We start from the raw sequence: 13,464 nt of genomic DNA, 5'->3' as shown, positions 1-13,464 counted from the left end.
ATGTTGCTTTGCTGCATGTCAACTTCTCATGCTTTGGTATTTAAAAGAGAAGAAACCCAATAAACATGGAGCTAGAGTAGGCGAGTTGACTTCTCATTCCATCGTAACAGTTCATCCCATTTAGCATCCCAATTAGAATTGAATAGAATTCTTTATTGGCCAAGTGTGATTGGACACACAAGGAATTTGTCTTTGGTGCATATGCTCTCAGTGTGCATAAAGAAGAATAGAATAGAATAGACTAGAATAGAATTCTTTATTGGCCAAGTGTGATTGGACACACAAGGAATTTGTCTTTGGTGCAGATGCCCTCAGTGTACATAAAGAAAAATAGAATAGAATACATTCATCAAGAATCATAAGATACAACACTTAGTGTTAGTCATAGGTTACTAATAAGCAATCAAATCTTACTGGGAAACAAATAAAACAATATAAATTATAAAGATACAAGCAACATGGTTATAGTCATAAGTGGGAAGAGATAGGGACTAGGAAGAATGAGAAGAATAATAGTAATACAATTTTAGTAATATTTTGACAGTGTTGTTGGAATTAGTTGTTTAGCAAAGTGATGGCATTTGGGAAAAAACTGTCCTTGTGTCTAGTTGTTCTGGTGTGCAGTGCCCTATAGCATTGTTTTGAGGGCAGAAGTTGAAACAATTAATTTCTACGATGTGAGGGGTCTATAAATATTTTTACAGCCCTCTTTTTGACTCGTGCAGTATACAAATCCTCAATGGAAGGCAGGTTGGTAGCAATTGTTTTTTTTCTGAAATTCTAATTATCCGTTGAAGTCTGTGTCTGTCTTGTTGGGTTGCAGAGTAAAATTAACAAGCATATTGACTTAGATCCAGCATACGAACATGTAAGACATCAGGCCATTCGAATGGCCAATCAACAACTTCTCAAAATTTAAATATAGCATCAAATGAACAGCAAGTCACGTGACCAACTAACCACACTGGCACACAAGACATACCGTATTTTTCGGAGTATAAGACATAACCTCTTTCCCTCAAAAGAGGCTGAAAATCAGCGTGCATCTTATATACTGAATACAGCATTTTTTGCCTCCCGAAACCCTGCCCCCTTCACCAAAATGGCCATGCAGAGCCTTTAGGAGGCTTGCAGAGTGCTCCTGGGGGCTGGAGAGGGCAGAAATGAATGAAAAACAGGCCATGTTTTGCTCAATTTGCCTCCCCAGCCCCCAGGAGCACTCTGCAAGCCCCCGAAAGGCTATGCATGCCCTTTTTTAAAAAACGAAATGGGCCCGTTTTCGTGAAAAATGGGCCATTTTGGGGAGGTCTGCAGAATGCAAAAACTTTTTTTTTAATTTGCCTCTTCAAAATCTTGGAACAGTTTATAATCCGGTGCGTCTTATACTCCAAAAAATACGGTACATAAGCTAAGGAGGAGTAGAGCAAGACACTTTGACCAAAATCACACTGATAATGTTACCTAGCCTAGTAACAAAACGTTCGAGAGCTAAATGGCAAGCTCAGAGATTAAACCATTGCCAAAGCTTACCCCATCGCATAACCCTGAAATGAATGACTAAATCTTGCTGTTATTAGAGAGGAAATTAACTCTTTCAGAGAGCAAAATCGCTGAAGTTATGGGTAGAAGCTTGGTCTTAAATAAAAAATAAAGCCGTGACGTGAGAGAGTTGACGTGTTTGAAGTTTACATACCACAACCCGTGGTACAGAAGAAGTGGAGGCAGGAAGCCCCGTTTTAACCTCCTTTGCATTTCGAGCTAAGCAGCTTCTGCACTTCCGGTGGGTTTGCTTTTATGGTGGGAGCGGGTCCTCTGTGAAATCAAGTGCGCCTGATCGGATGGTGTGCCTGTAGCCTTCAACCATGTTCCTGTAGGGATCTTGCAGCTGGAGATGGGCTGTTTTGACCAGGATGGGGACAGTGGAAATGGCTAAGCAGCTCAAGCTTCCTTGCCTGTTTGCCTTTCTAACGCAGTTGACTCTGGGGAAACGGCGTGCCGAAGCCTGCAACCTGCCCTTGATTTCTGCTAGCAGTGTCAATAACCCGGTTAGTAGAGCAGGCCAGATCCTCTCTGGTTACGTATGTCTGCTTGTTTGTTCATGAGTTGGGGCAACGAGGCAGCTTCAGGGATGATGAATGGTGAGGTGGCTTGGAAAAATTCTTCTTTTGGGTAGTTCTCTCAGCTGCCTAGGAGGGTCTTTATTTCAGCTTTCTCCAGGCCGGCATGCTCTGGGTATCTTGATCCATAGCTTTTACAATTGCTGCCCTTTAGCTAAAGTGGGTTGAAATTATGGGACTTTTCCACTAGTGCAATAAAAGGATGCCAGGCTGGGAAAAAGCTGTAGTAGTGGTAAGGAACATAGCCAAAAGTTTCATCCTAGGTCAGTGATGGCGAACCTTTTTTGGCTCGCGTGCCACAACTGGGGGGAGCGCAGGGGGGTCGTGTGCGGGCGTGCCGCACCCATAATGCAACGCATGACCCCCCCAGTGCGCATGCGTGCACAACACGCGACCCCCCCCTTTTTTACATGTTTTTTTTCGCCCTCCCCAGGCTCCAGCGGCTTTATAGGAGCCTGGAGAGGGCGAAAAGAGCCTCCCTCGCCACCCCGGAGGCTTCAGGGACTGTCCCTGAAGCCTTCGGAACGCTTAAAACCACCCTCCGAGTAAACCGGAAGTGACTTCCGGGTTGCTCAGAGGGTCGTTTTAAGCATTCCGAAGGCATCAGGGACCGTCCGAGGCTTCCCTGAAGCCTTCGGAGCGCTTAAAACGACCCTCCGAGCAAACCGGAACGGTTTGCTCGGAGGGTCGTTTTAAGCGTTCCGAAGGCTTCAGGGACCGTCCTAGGCTTCCCTGAAGCCTTCGGAACGCTTAAAACCACCCTCTGAGCAACCCGGAAGTCACTTCCGGTTTGCTCGGAGGGTGGTTTTAAGTGTTCCGAAGGCTTCAGGGACGGTTCCTGAAGCCTCCGCGGGGGGCGGGGGGGGCTCTTTTCGCCCTCCCCAGGCTCCTATAAAGCCTCTGGAGCCTGGGGAAGGCGAAAAATAGCTTTTAAAAAGGTGAACTCAGCTGGCCAGCGCGCACATGCGCGCTGACCAGCTGACAGGGCAGCGCCTCGCGTGCCCTGACAAATGGCTCCGCGTGCCACTTGTGGCACGCGTGCCATAGGTTCGCCATCACTGTCCTAGGTGAACAACTGGGCTGGATGGATCATGATTGTGTCGGAGAGACACTGTCCCAGTCAGGAGGAGGGGGTCAAGTGGGGAATCAGTCTGGAATAGTTAAGGAGAGACAAGAGGGCAAATCCTACCTCCCTTGGATGCTGTTGAACCTTATCTAGCCTTTCCCTTTATTGTTTTAATAAAGTTTTGTTGGATTGGGTCAGAGCACTTTCAGTAAACATAATTTGTCTCTCAGCTATGTTAAACTTAGATATCTGGAAATTAGTCATGTTAAGAATAATACAACTTTACCAGAATGGCATCCAACCAAAAAAACATCTGCTGGCTGGTTTCGTAAGGCTCAGTTCTTGTTTAATAGAGGAGGCATGGAAACCTTGAAACTGTCCAACCTTGTGAGACAAACAAAAGTGATTGAAGGAGGGGAATGAAAGAAGCTTGAACGTCCACAAGAATAGAGTAAGGCTACTTGATTGAAGATGCTGTGCCTGCTGAAGTGGGAAAGTGAGGCTGCAAAATTTTCTGGGTTGAATACGGATGAGAGACTGCTTCATCCTGCTGCCATCTGGATACATCTGATGGCAACTGTCTTCATTCCCAAGTTAGTCCATGGTGGTTGGACAAATGCTGAGAGTTATAGTCTAACAGGAGATGTTAGCTTGGGAAGATGGAAGCCTGTAGATCCAACTCCAACCTTGGCGACTCTTAAGACTTGTGGACTTTAGCTCCCAGAACTCCCCAGCCAGTTCATCTTGACCTGGATGAACTCCTGGGATGGCTTACACACATCCTACTTCTGGAAATTATCACAGTAGCTTGCACAAGGAAGCTTTTTTCCAGGGACATTTCTGCAGAAATGCAGTCAACATTTACTGTCCGCAGTGACCTCAGACAAAGGTTGGGAAAGAGTTATTTTCTGCCAAAATCTAGAATTCCTCTGCCCCAGTCTGGAAACACTCTAGTTGTGTGGACTTCAGCCGCAAGAGTCCTTCAACGAAGTCTAGCCAGCGCTTAGGATTCTGAGCATTGTAGTTTACATCTCTGGAAGATGCTCAGGTTAGAGAGTATTCTAGTTAATACTTTCCTACATAGGGTTATGACTTGATAGTAAGTATAGATTAAATTATATAGTTTGGTTTTGGCTTAGTGTAATGTGAGAAGAAAATCAATGATTATATTATGGTTTATTTTCATGACAGCTAACCACAGTTTGGTATCATGTGTTGTCATTGACTTACCAATAGGAGTAATGATGTAGTGGAGTAGTGATGTCATTCATGATTTAGTTTTCTGGTTTGTTCCCTGGCTTGTCTTTGTGCTCTTTGTCTAAGCTTCTAATCAATTCAGAGGGAGATAAAATAAAAGTGGCAAAAATATGAAGGGAATCATACCAGGAATTGGTCAAAAAAGCCTTGATCAACTTCAAGATTGACTCTAGCTTGCTCAAGAAAGTAAAATAAACAATGATTTGGTTATCCAACATCTTCTTAAAAACTTCCGGTGTTGGAGAATTCACAACTTCTGGAGGCAAGTTGTTCCACTGATCAATTGTTCTGTCAGGAATTTTCTCCTTAGTTCTAAGTTGCTTCTCTCCTTGATTAGTTTCTACCCCATTGCTCCTTGTCCTACCCTCAGGTGCTTTGGAGAATAGCTTGACTCCCTCTTCTTTGTGGCAGCCCCTGAGACACTGCTCTCATTTGGTGTCTGGGTAATAATCCATAAGCAGCTGATTAGTCATGATAGTTAGATGTTGGCATGATTACAGGCAGTATATCACTTTGGGAATGATTTCTTAATCTCACGTCCTACCTGTGAGATTTCTAAAGATACAGTATTTCTTAGGAATGCCTCAATTCAGATTTCTGCCTGGAACAGAAGGCACCTCCAATGGCCTTTCCAAATCTCTCATTCTCGTTCGGAGGATATCCGAACTGCAGGCTCTGTCTACCAGGGAAGATCTCCGCGTGTTCCACCAGGACAGGGTAGTGCTAAGGTTGGACCCCCTCCTTCATACCCAAGGTGTGTTCTTGCTTCCATCGCTCGCAGGAGCTGATATTGCCCAATTTCTGCCTGGACCCTTTTCACCCATTAGAGAGGAAGTGGCACACCTTGGACGTGAGGAGGGCTCTGAGGATTTACCTCAGAAGAACAAGAAGTCGGAAGCCATATTTGTTTTCTTCCAGCCGGGGTCCCTGGGGAACAACGATAGGCAGGTGGTTAAGAACCTGTATTGCTTCTGCCTATCAGGCACGGGGGCTGCAAATGCCGAGCTCTATCACAGCGCATTCTACACGAAGCGCGGCCACTTCGGCGGCCCTGGCCATGCAGGCCTCACTATCTCAGATCTGTAGGGCAGCCACGGGGTCTTCCCCCTCACCATTCGTGAAGAATTACAAGTTGGACTCCTTTGCTTCTGCGGAAGTATCATTCGGATATTGTAGGGTATTGCAGGCTGTTCACAGGGCGGGGGAGAGGTCTCACCAGGCATAAGTTTGGGCATATACTCAAATGTGTAACCCTCCCTAGGGACATGTAGGCTTTGGTACGTCCCATCCTGGATACTCCTCCCCTCACTATGGAGGAAGGGCGTTGGTACTTACCTTATACGCCTCTTCTCATAGTGGGGGAGGAGTATCCAGCCCCTCCCTCATATGGGCATGTTGCGAAATTGTTAGGTTGTTTGTTGAACTGTTCTGTTGAAGTAATAAATAAAGGTTTGAAACTAAAATAAAGTCTAGAGTGGATGACGCAGCGAGTTGGATAAGAGTTCTTCGCCAATAACTGGGTGGAGCCTGGTGACCAAGGCGTGGCTAAAAGAGCTTATCTGACTCAGTCCAATCAATGAGAGGACAAGCTCAACCCATCTTGGATACTCCTCCCCCACTATGAGAAGAGGTGTTTCAGCTAAGTAGCAACCCCCTTTTTTATTATAGTAATCATAGTTAGATCTATACCCTGCCTTTTCTCCTGCAGCTCAAGGCAACAAACAAACCATCCATCAGTTTTTCTGCATAACCATCATCCTATGAGTCAGGTTGGCTGAGAAAACATAATTGGCCCCAAATCCTGGGCAGCTTCCTTGGCTAATGCTGGAATTGAACCTGGGTCTACTTGGACCTGCTCCAATGTTTCCACACTGCCCATGACTTTTATAAGTGGTATTTGGCAAAGTGTTCACAAGCATTTTGGTCATTAGCAAAACTGCCCCCACCCCCAGGGGCGGGATTGAAAAAATTTAGCAACTGGTTTTCTGCCTGGTTGCTGGGTGGGTATGGACGGGGGGGGGGCTACTCGGCCTCCTGCACCAGGGGCGGGAGTTTTCACCCTCCCCAGACTCCAGAGACTTTCCTTGAGGCTCCCCAGACTCCAGAGGCTTTCCTTGAGCCTCCGGGAGGGCGAAAATGACCTCTCCTAGGCTCCAGAGGCCCGTTTCCGGATTTCTGGAACTTCTGGGAGGTCCATTTTTCATCCTCTCAGAGCCTCAGCGCGGGCCCTGCACTTACCTGGCATAATGAACGGGCCGCGTGAGGACTCCTGGGAGGGAAGGGGGCAGGGTGGGCAGGGCCAGCCAGTCCTTCCAACTACCGGTTCAGCGAACCAGATACAAAATTAGCATCCGGTTCGCCCAACCTGGTCCGAACTGGCTGAGTTCCCTCTCCCCCATCTGTGAGTATAGCTTGTGGTTACTTACTCCTTCTAAGGATTCTAATAGGAAGCATGTTTTTGAATGGAATTTGATCCTAGGCAAGGCATTTTCAGCTTGTGCCAGTTGCAAGCAATGGCACCATCTCAATCTCCCCCAAGCAGAGAGGAAGGATTGCTGGGCCAAAGATTTCCAAGAGACGTGTGTGTGTGTGTGTATGTTGGGGGGGGGGTCTACTGAATAGCTCAGGAGGCTGAACAGATGGTTTGGGGAAGCTGGCAGGATGCCTGCGGTGTTTGTGCCAGCCACAGAAACTGTGTTTTGCAACAAACTCGAGCTTATGTTTGCGATACAGTGGGTAATTTAGATGGCATAAACATTCACCCACCCAAAGGGATGAGAAGAAGATGGCAAAAGAAAAGAGTGATGTTGTGAGTGTGGAATTAGGAAGTGGGAAACACATAAGGGATGGATGAAAAGAGCAAAATGCTTGCAAGTTATCAAGCTGTGGATCTGGCAACTTGTCGACTGTGTGCACCAGGGCACTGGAGCTTCAAGACTCGTAGGGTTGCCAGTATATTCATAGAATAACAGAGTTGGAAGGGACCTTGGAGGTCTTCTAGTCCAACCCCCTGCTTAGGCAGGAAGCCCTACACCACTTCAGACAAATGGTTATCCAACATCTTCTTAAAAATGTCCGGTATTGGAGCCTTCACAACTTCTGGAGGCAAGTTGTTCCACTGATTAATTGTTGTAGCTGTCAGGAAATTTCTCCTTAGTTCTAGGTTCATTCTCTCCTTGATTAGTTTCCATCCATTGCTCCTTGTCCTGCCTTCTGGTGCTTTGGAGAATAGCTTGACTCCCTCTTCTTTGTGGCAGCCCCTGAGATATTGGAACACTGCTATCATGTCTCCCCTAGTCCTTCTTTTCATTGAACAGTCATGCCCAGTTCCTTCAACTGTTCTTCTTATGTTTTGGCCTCCAGTCCCCTAATCATCTTTGTTGTTCTCCTCTGCACTCTTTCTAGAGTCTCAACATCAAACATATTGCTTGGTTTGCCAGATGCATGAGGTGATATGAAGATACGTTTGTATGTATACAAAATGCACACTTCTGTAGAGGAGGTCCAGGGTTGGGAATGTTGTTATTAAAGACAGAAGGCCATTACTGTTCATTGGATCATAGGTCTCCAAACTTGGCAACTTTAAGACTTGTCGACTTCAACTCCCAGAATTCCCCAGCCAGCATAGAGTTTAGAGACCTTGCACTGGATAAACATAAATGTGGTTTAAAAAGAGAAAAAAAAGATAAGGGATTCCCTCCCCGCCCCCAAACTTTTAGGATACAAGCCAAGTTAAAAAAAAAAAACCACTGGAAGGGCATAAAACATGGTTGTCTAGGTCTCCATCAGATGGCGAGGCTTCTTTCTTTCTAAATTTTCTTTCTGGCTTTTCATGGATAAAACGCTCCAAGCAAGAATGCATCAATGTCATTGAACATTGGGCACTATCTAATAAAATGAAATTCAATGGTGAAAAGAGTCAGGTTCTACATTTAGGCAAGAAAAACAAAATGCAGAGGTACAGTATAGATGGTACCTTGCTCAACAGTAATAACTCTGAAAGGGATCTTGGAGTCCTAGTGGACAACCATTAAAATATGAGCCAGCAGTGTGCAGCAGCTGCCAAAAAAGCCAACACAGGTCTAGGCTACATCAACAGAGGGATAGAATCTAGATCACGTGAAGGGTTAATACCACTTTATAATACCTATGAAGAACGGTTGCAGGAACTGGGGATGTCTAGTTTAATAGAAAGAAGGACTAGGGGAGACATGATAACAGTGTTCCAATATCTCAGGGGTTGCCACAAAGAAGAGGGAGTCAAACTATTTTCCAAGGCACCTGAGGATAGAACAAGAAGCAATGGGTGAAAACTAATCAAGGAGAGAAGCAACTTAGAACTGAGGAAAAAATTCCTGACAGTTAGAACAATTAATCGGTGGAGCAACTTGCCTCCAGAAGTTGTGAATGCCCCAACACTGGAAGTCTTTAAGAAGATGTTGGATAGCTATTTCTCTGAAATGGTATAGGGTTTCCTGCCTAGGCAGGGGGTTGGACTAGAAGACCTCCAAGGTCCCTTCCAACTCTGCTATTGTATTGTATTGTATTTATTTTTTCTACATTTGTATGCTGTTCCAGTTATCAGACAGCATTAAGCAGCTTGCAGTCTTACCATGCATGTACAAGGTGCATATACAATGAAAGCAGTAAACATTGCCCACAATCGCATTTGGTAAAAATGCTTAAAAATAGTAAAACATATTATTATATACAGCTGCCAGTTCTTTAGCTGGTGTTGCCTTTCATTTGCATGGAGCTCTTTCTAAGAACCTAGGGGCTCACAGTGAATTGGTATATTGTACATGCAGATTCAAGCGGTGTGGCTTTTAGTAACTGACGTGGAAATTTTGCCAATATGCAGATTTTCTACATACCGTCCAATATTTGTAGGTCCCTCAATGCTCCGTAACCACTGGGAGCACCACAGTTGGTTTATACCATAATCTTTCAATTTTCAGAACTTGATATGTTATAATTTTCTCTAATTCTTTGTCTTCTATTCTACTATCTCCTGGTGTTGCACATCAATTATCACACTTTCTTCTTCTCAACCACAACCGATCAGTTAAGATGAGCCAAGTCTTTGTCAGTTTGTATTTGCAAATCCCGTAATGTTTTAATCTACTCATTTTCTACTTTTTCAACTCTTGTGTTCTTACCACTTTTTCATTAACTGGCCCATGATAAGTTTTACAGATGTTCCAATGAATCATTTTGGCTTGTTGTTCATAGTCAGTTTGTGTGATCTTCTTGCACAAGCTGAGTATATGATCTTCTGTTTCTGCTGCGCCTTGCACAATCTGCCCTCTGAATCATTTTGCGATTATTATTATTTTTTCAATTGTGCCCTTGATGGCATTAGTTTGAACTGCTTCCACTGGAGCAGCCAAAAATCAAGCCTTCAGTTTCTGAAATTAAATATAATAGAAACCCCAATTGATCAACAGGTGCAGCAATCAGCCTTAGCATCGAAAGTAAAGATATTGGACTGGTAGATAACTTCTGTCTTTTAGGATCAACTTATCGACAGTAAAGAAGCAGCAGTCAAGAAATATGACACAGATTGTAAGTCCGCCCACTAATAGACCAGATCAGGAAATCAACTCCACAGGAAGACTAAAATTATCTTTATTAGCATTTACTGTAATAGCAGAATCTTGTAAGTCTAATTATGCTGTGCCTTCTTCCCTTTTTCATACTTCAGTAAATCAGGGACACCTCTGCTTGACCTGCTTCTGAATGTTATCTTGTTGCTGTGGATTTATTTTTTTTTAAAGTAGAAAATGGCTGTTCCGTATTTTCATCAAAATCATGTTTCTTAAGCTTTGCCCAGGGGTGGGCTTCAAAAATTTTAGCAACGGGTTCTCTGCCCAGTTGCTGGGTGGGCGTGGCCTAGCCGGCCTCCTGCACCACGTGTGTGTGTGTGTATGTGTTGTTTTTGCCTTCTCCAGGCTTTGGAGGCTTTCCTCGAGCCTCTGGGAGCCGAAAACTGCCTTCCCCGGGCTCCAGAGGCCCATTTCTGGCCTTTGGGAACTTCTGGAAGGCCCATTTCCCCCCTCAGGGTGGGTGAGGCCAGCCAGGGGTGGGATTTGGAGGCGTTAGCTACAGGTTCTCCCGAACCTGGGCAAATCCATAGCAGCCCACCCCTGTCTTTACCCACTCTAGCCCTTGACGGGGTAACAATGAAGTCCTCGGAGAAGAAGAGGCTGTGATGCAGCTATACCGTCAAAGATCATAATCATGGTGGCATCAGTTTGAGTTGTGACATTCAAATGGAAGTGAAAGTTGGATTTTGAACAAGCGGGAGAGGAAGAATATTGACGGTATTTTAAACTTTGGTGTTTTAGAAGAACCGCAAGAATGCTTCAGATAGCCAGGAAAAATAAATAAATAAACGGCTCATAGAACAAAGCAGTCCATAGTTTTCACCTGAGGCATAAATTACTATTTTCAAATCATCATATTTTATGTACATTATTGAAAGACCTACATTATTGAAAGTACATTATTGAAAGATTTTTTTCAGGGGCGGGGGGATGGAAGGAACTAAACAAAGACCACCAGAAGGGTGGGGAGGACTCAAATTACTGTAGCAACTGTTCCACTGTTACAAGGCCTGAAAGCCACCAGGTGGAGGTAGAACTTCTCCAGGATAATCTGTCAGGTTATTGAAAGGGACAATACCAATTGCATGGCGCATAATGAAATCAACAAATTGACTCCTTCTGACACAACCTGATTTTTTTTTTAAAACTGCCACAGATGTGACATTAATCCGAGGCATTATAGGACATTTTAGTTGGACATCTAATTACTCAGGACTCTTCAGAAACTGAAGCTATCTGCCAGGTCAGCCTATAAGGCTTAAGCTTCATCACCTTGAATCAAAGATAGCCCCAAGAGCAGGGATGGGCAACCGTGGCAACTTGTATGACTTGTGGACTTCAACTCCCAGAATCCCTGAGCCATTCCACAGGTCATACAGTTTTTCAGTGGTATGTTTAAAGCAGGGGTCGGCAACTTTAAACACTCAAAGAGGCACAAAGGTCCTAACCAGAAGCCCCCCGTTCAATTCTGGAGCCAACCAGAAGTCCCGTTCCCCCCACCATAGAGTCTCCTCCTAGCGCAGCATCCTTTTTCCTCTACCTGTCCTAACCGAAAGCCCTATCAATTGTGGAGCTGATCGGAAAACCCGCCCCTTACCATAGAGTCTCTTCCTGGCAAGCTGTGCTCCCCCCTTCGTCCCAAATTGGAAGCTTCTCTCAAAATTGTGGCGCCTATCGGCGTCAGGGAGCCACAGCAGAGGGATGAAAGAACCACATGCGGCTCCAGAGCTGCAGGTTGCTGACCCCTGGTTTAAGGCAGGCCTTTGGTCAACTTTACTGATGCGGATCATGAGCAAAACCTTCCCCAAATTGCCCTTTCTAGCTATAGTGCCAATAATCTGTCTGTCCCACTTAACCCTTATAGAAATCCTTTCTAGGGAGTTTGTGAAACAGATGCATTTACCTAAGCCTGTTTTAAAACTGCAGCTTGGCGAGTCAAGCCTGCCTGATCTCTCCTTCTAATTGCACCTTATTGTGACCTGCTTTTGCATAAATGAAGTGCACCTGGTCCCTAAACTGGAAGAAATTAAACAAATGCCAAAAAGACTTCCTTTCAAAAAAAAATCTTTGTGTTCCTGTTTGCCCGTGGGCAGAAGGGGTCGCGTGGTAATGTAGGCTAAATGGATGACTCCCTCCTCTATCTGCCTTTGTATTTTCCTTCGACCTTGGCATGTCTCTCATTTATCATTGAATATTCGTGCCTTCTTTTCTTATATGCTCAAAGCGTTTCCATATGCACAAGTTCAATCAATTCACCGTCTTTAATAAGAGGTTGGATAGCCATTTGTCTGGAACCGTATAGGGTTTCCTGCCTGGGCGGGGGGTTGGACTAGAAGACCTCCAAGGTCCCTTCAACTCTGCTATTGTGTTGTAAGATAAGTATGGTTACTAACATATGCCTGATTTTCAGGGTCATAAGAATTTGCATACTTTTTGTAAACTTGGAGCCAATGTGCATCTTTTGATGCTTGTTATCTTTCCATTTGCAGTAAAACTGTGTGTGTTTGTGTGCGCGCACCCGCTCCTTGCTTACCCTGTTTTTGTTCTCCTTTTTCTTCCTTCCCATTCAGAATGAAGGTTCTGTCCAAGAATATACGATCACATATCTTGTGAAAGAAGGTTCCGAGAAGGCCGACCCATCTCAGTTTGAGCTCCTTAAAGTTCTTGGACAGGGCTCTTTTGGCAAGGTGAGGCAATATAGTTCATAGTTTAATGTAAACGGTGTGCGTTTGCATTACATTGCTCCAAAACTACTTCCCGTTTCTGTTTCCCCTCAAAATTCTGCTAGATGTGTTGCTGTTTCTCATCTAGAACTTTTCTGCACAGGTCTTTCTTGTCAGAAAAATCACCCCACCAGACAACAGCCACCTCTACGCCATGAAGGTCCTCAAGAAGGCGACTCTGAAAGGTCAGGTGGTCCTACTCGTGTTTTCCCGAAAATACGACAGGGTCTTCTTTTTATTTTGACCCCCAAAATAAGTGCTTGGCTTTATTTTTGAGGAGACCTTATCATTTTTGAGGTGCAGGAGGCAGCTACCGTGTTGCAATATTTTTTGGGGAGGGTTTATTTTAGCGCAAGTGCTCAAAAGCCCAATTGGGCTTATTATCTGGGGAGGTTTTATTTTCAGAGAAACAGATTATATGCTTATGAATCTAAATTTATTGGCCAGCAGAATACATGCGGGACATTCATTAACTTGGCTTTCCTCTAACCCAAGGGTCTCCAAACGTGGCAACTTTAAGACTTGTGGACTTCAACTCCAAGAATTCCCCAGCCAGCAGAGCTGGCTGGGGAATTCTGGGAGTTGAAGTCCACAAGTCTTAAAGTTGCCAAGTTTGGAGATCCCTGCTTCTAGCCTCTGTTTGATAATATTCCTTTAAACAATGATTGACTCCATGCTTCATTGATACGGCCCAC

General features: G+C 44.7%; 1 protein-coding gene across 5 annotated transcripts in view; it reads left to right on the top strand.

Moving 5' to 3' along the window:
• Positions 1-13,464, top strand: part of RPS6KA1 (ribosomal protein S6 kinase A1) — a 127,871-nt gene that overhangs the window by 76,314 nt on the left and 38,093 nt on the right. For 4 of the 5 annotated variants that reach the window (XM_081961921.1, XM_081961920.1, XM_081961918.1 and 1 more), the window contains 2 exons: positions 12,617-12,733; positions 12,873-12,954. In XM_081961921.1, coding sequence (XP_081818047.1) covers positions 12,617-12,733; positions 12,873-12,954 — 199 coding nt within the window. Of the gene's footprint in view, positions 1-1,815; positions 2,046-12,616; positions 12,734-12,872; positions 12,955-13,464 lie in introns of those variants that run through there. The other variant, XM_081961919.1, reaches the window with a different exon arrangement.

Source organism: Natrix helvetica (assembly GCF_964273705.1).
Source record: "Natrix helvetica genome assembly, chromosome: 9".
NCBI lineage: Eukaryota > Metazoa > Chordata > Lepidosauria > Squamata > Natricidae > Natrix > Natrix helvetica.
This window is presented reverse-complemented; position numbering and strand designations above follow the sequence as displayed.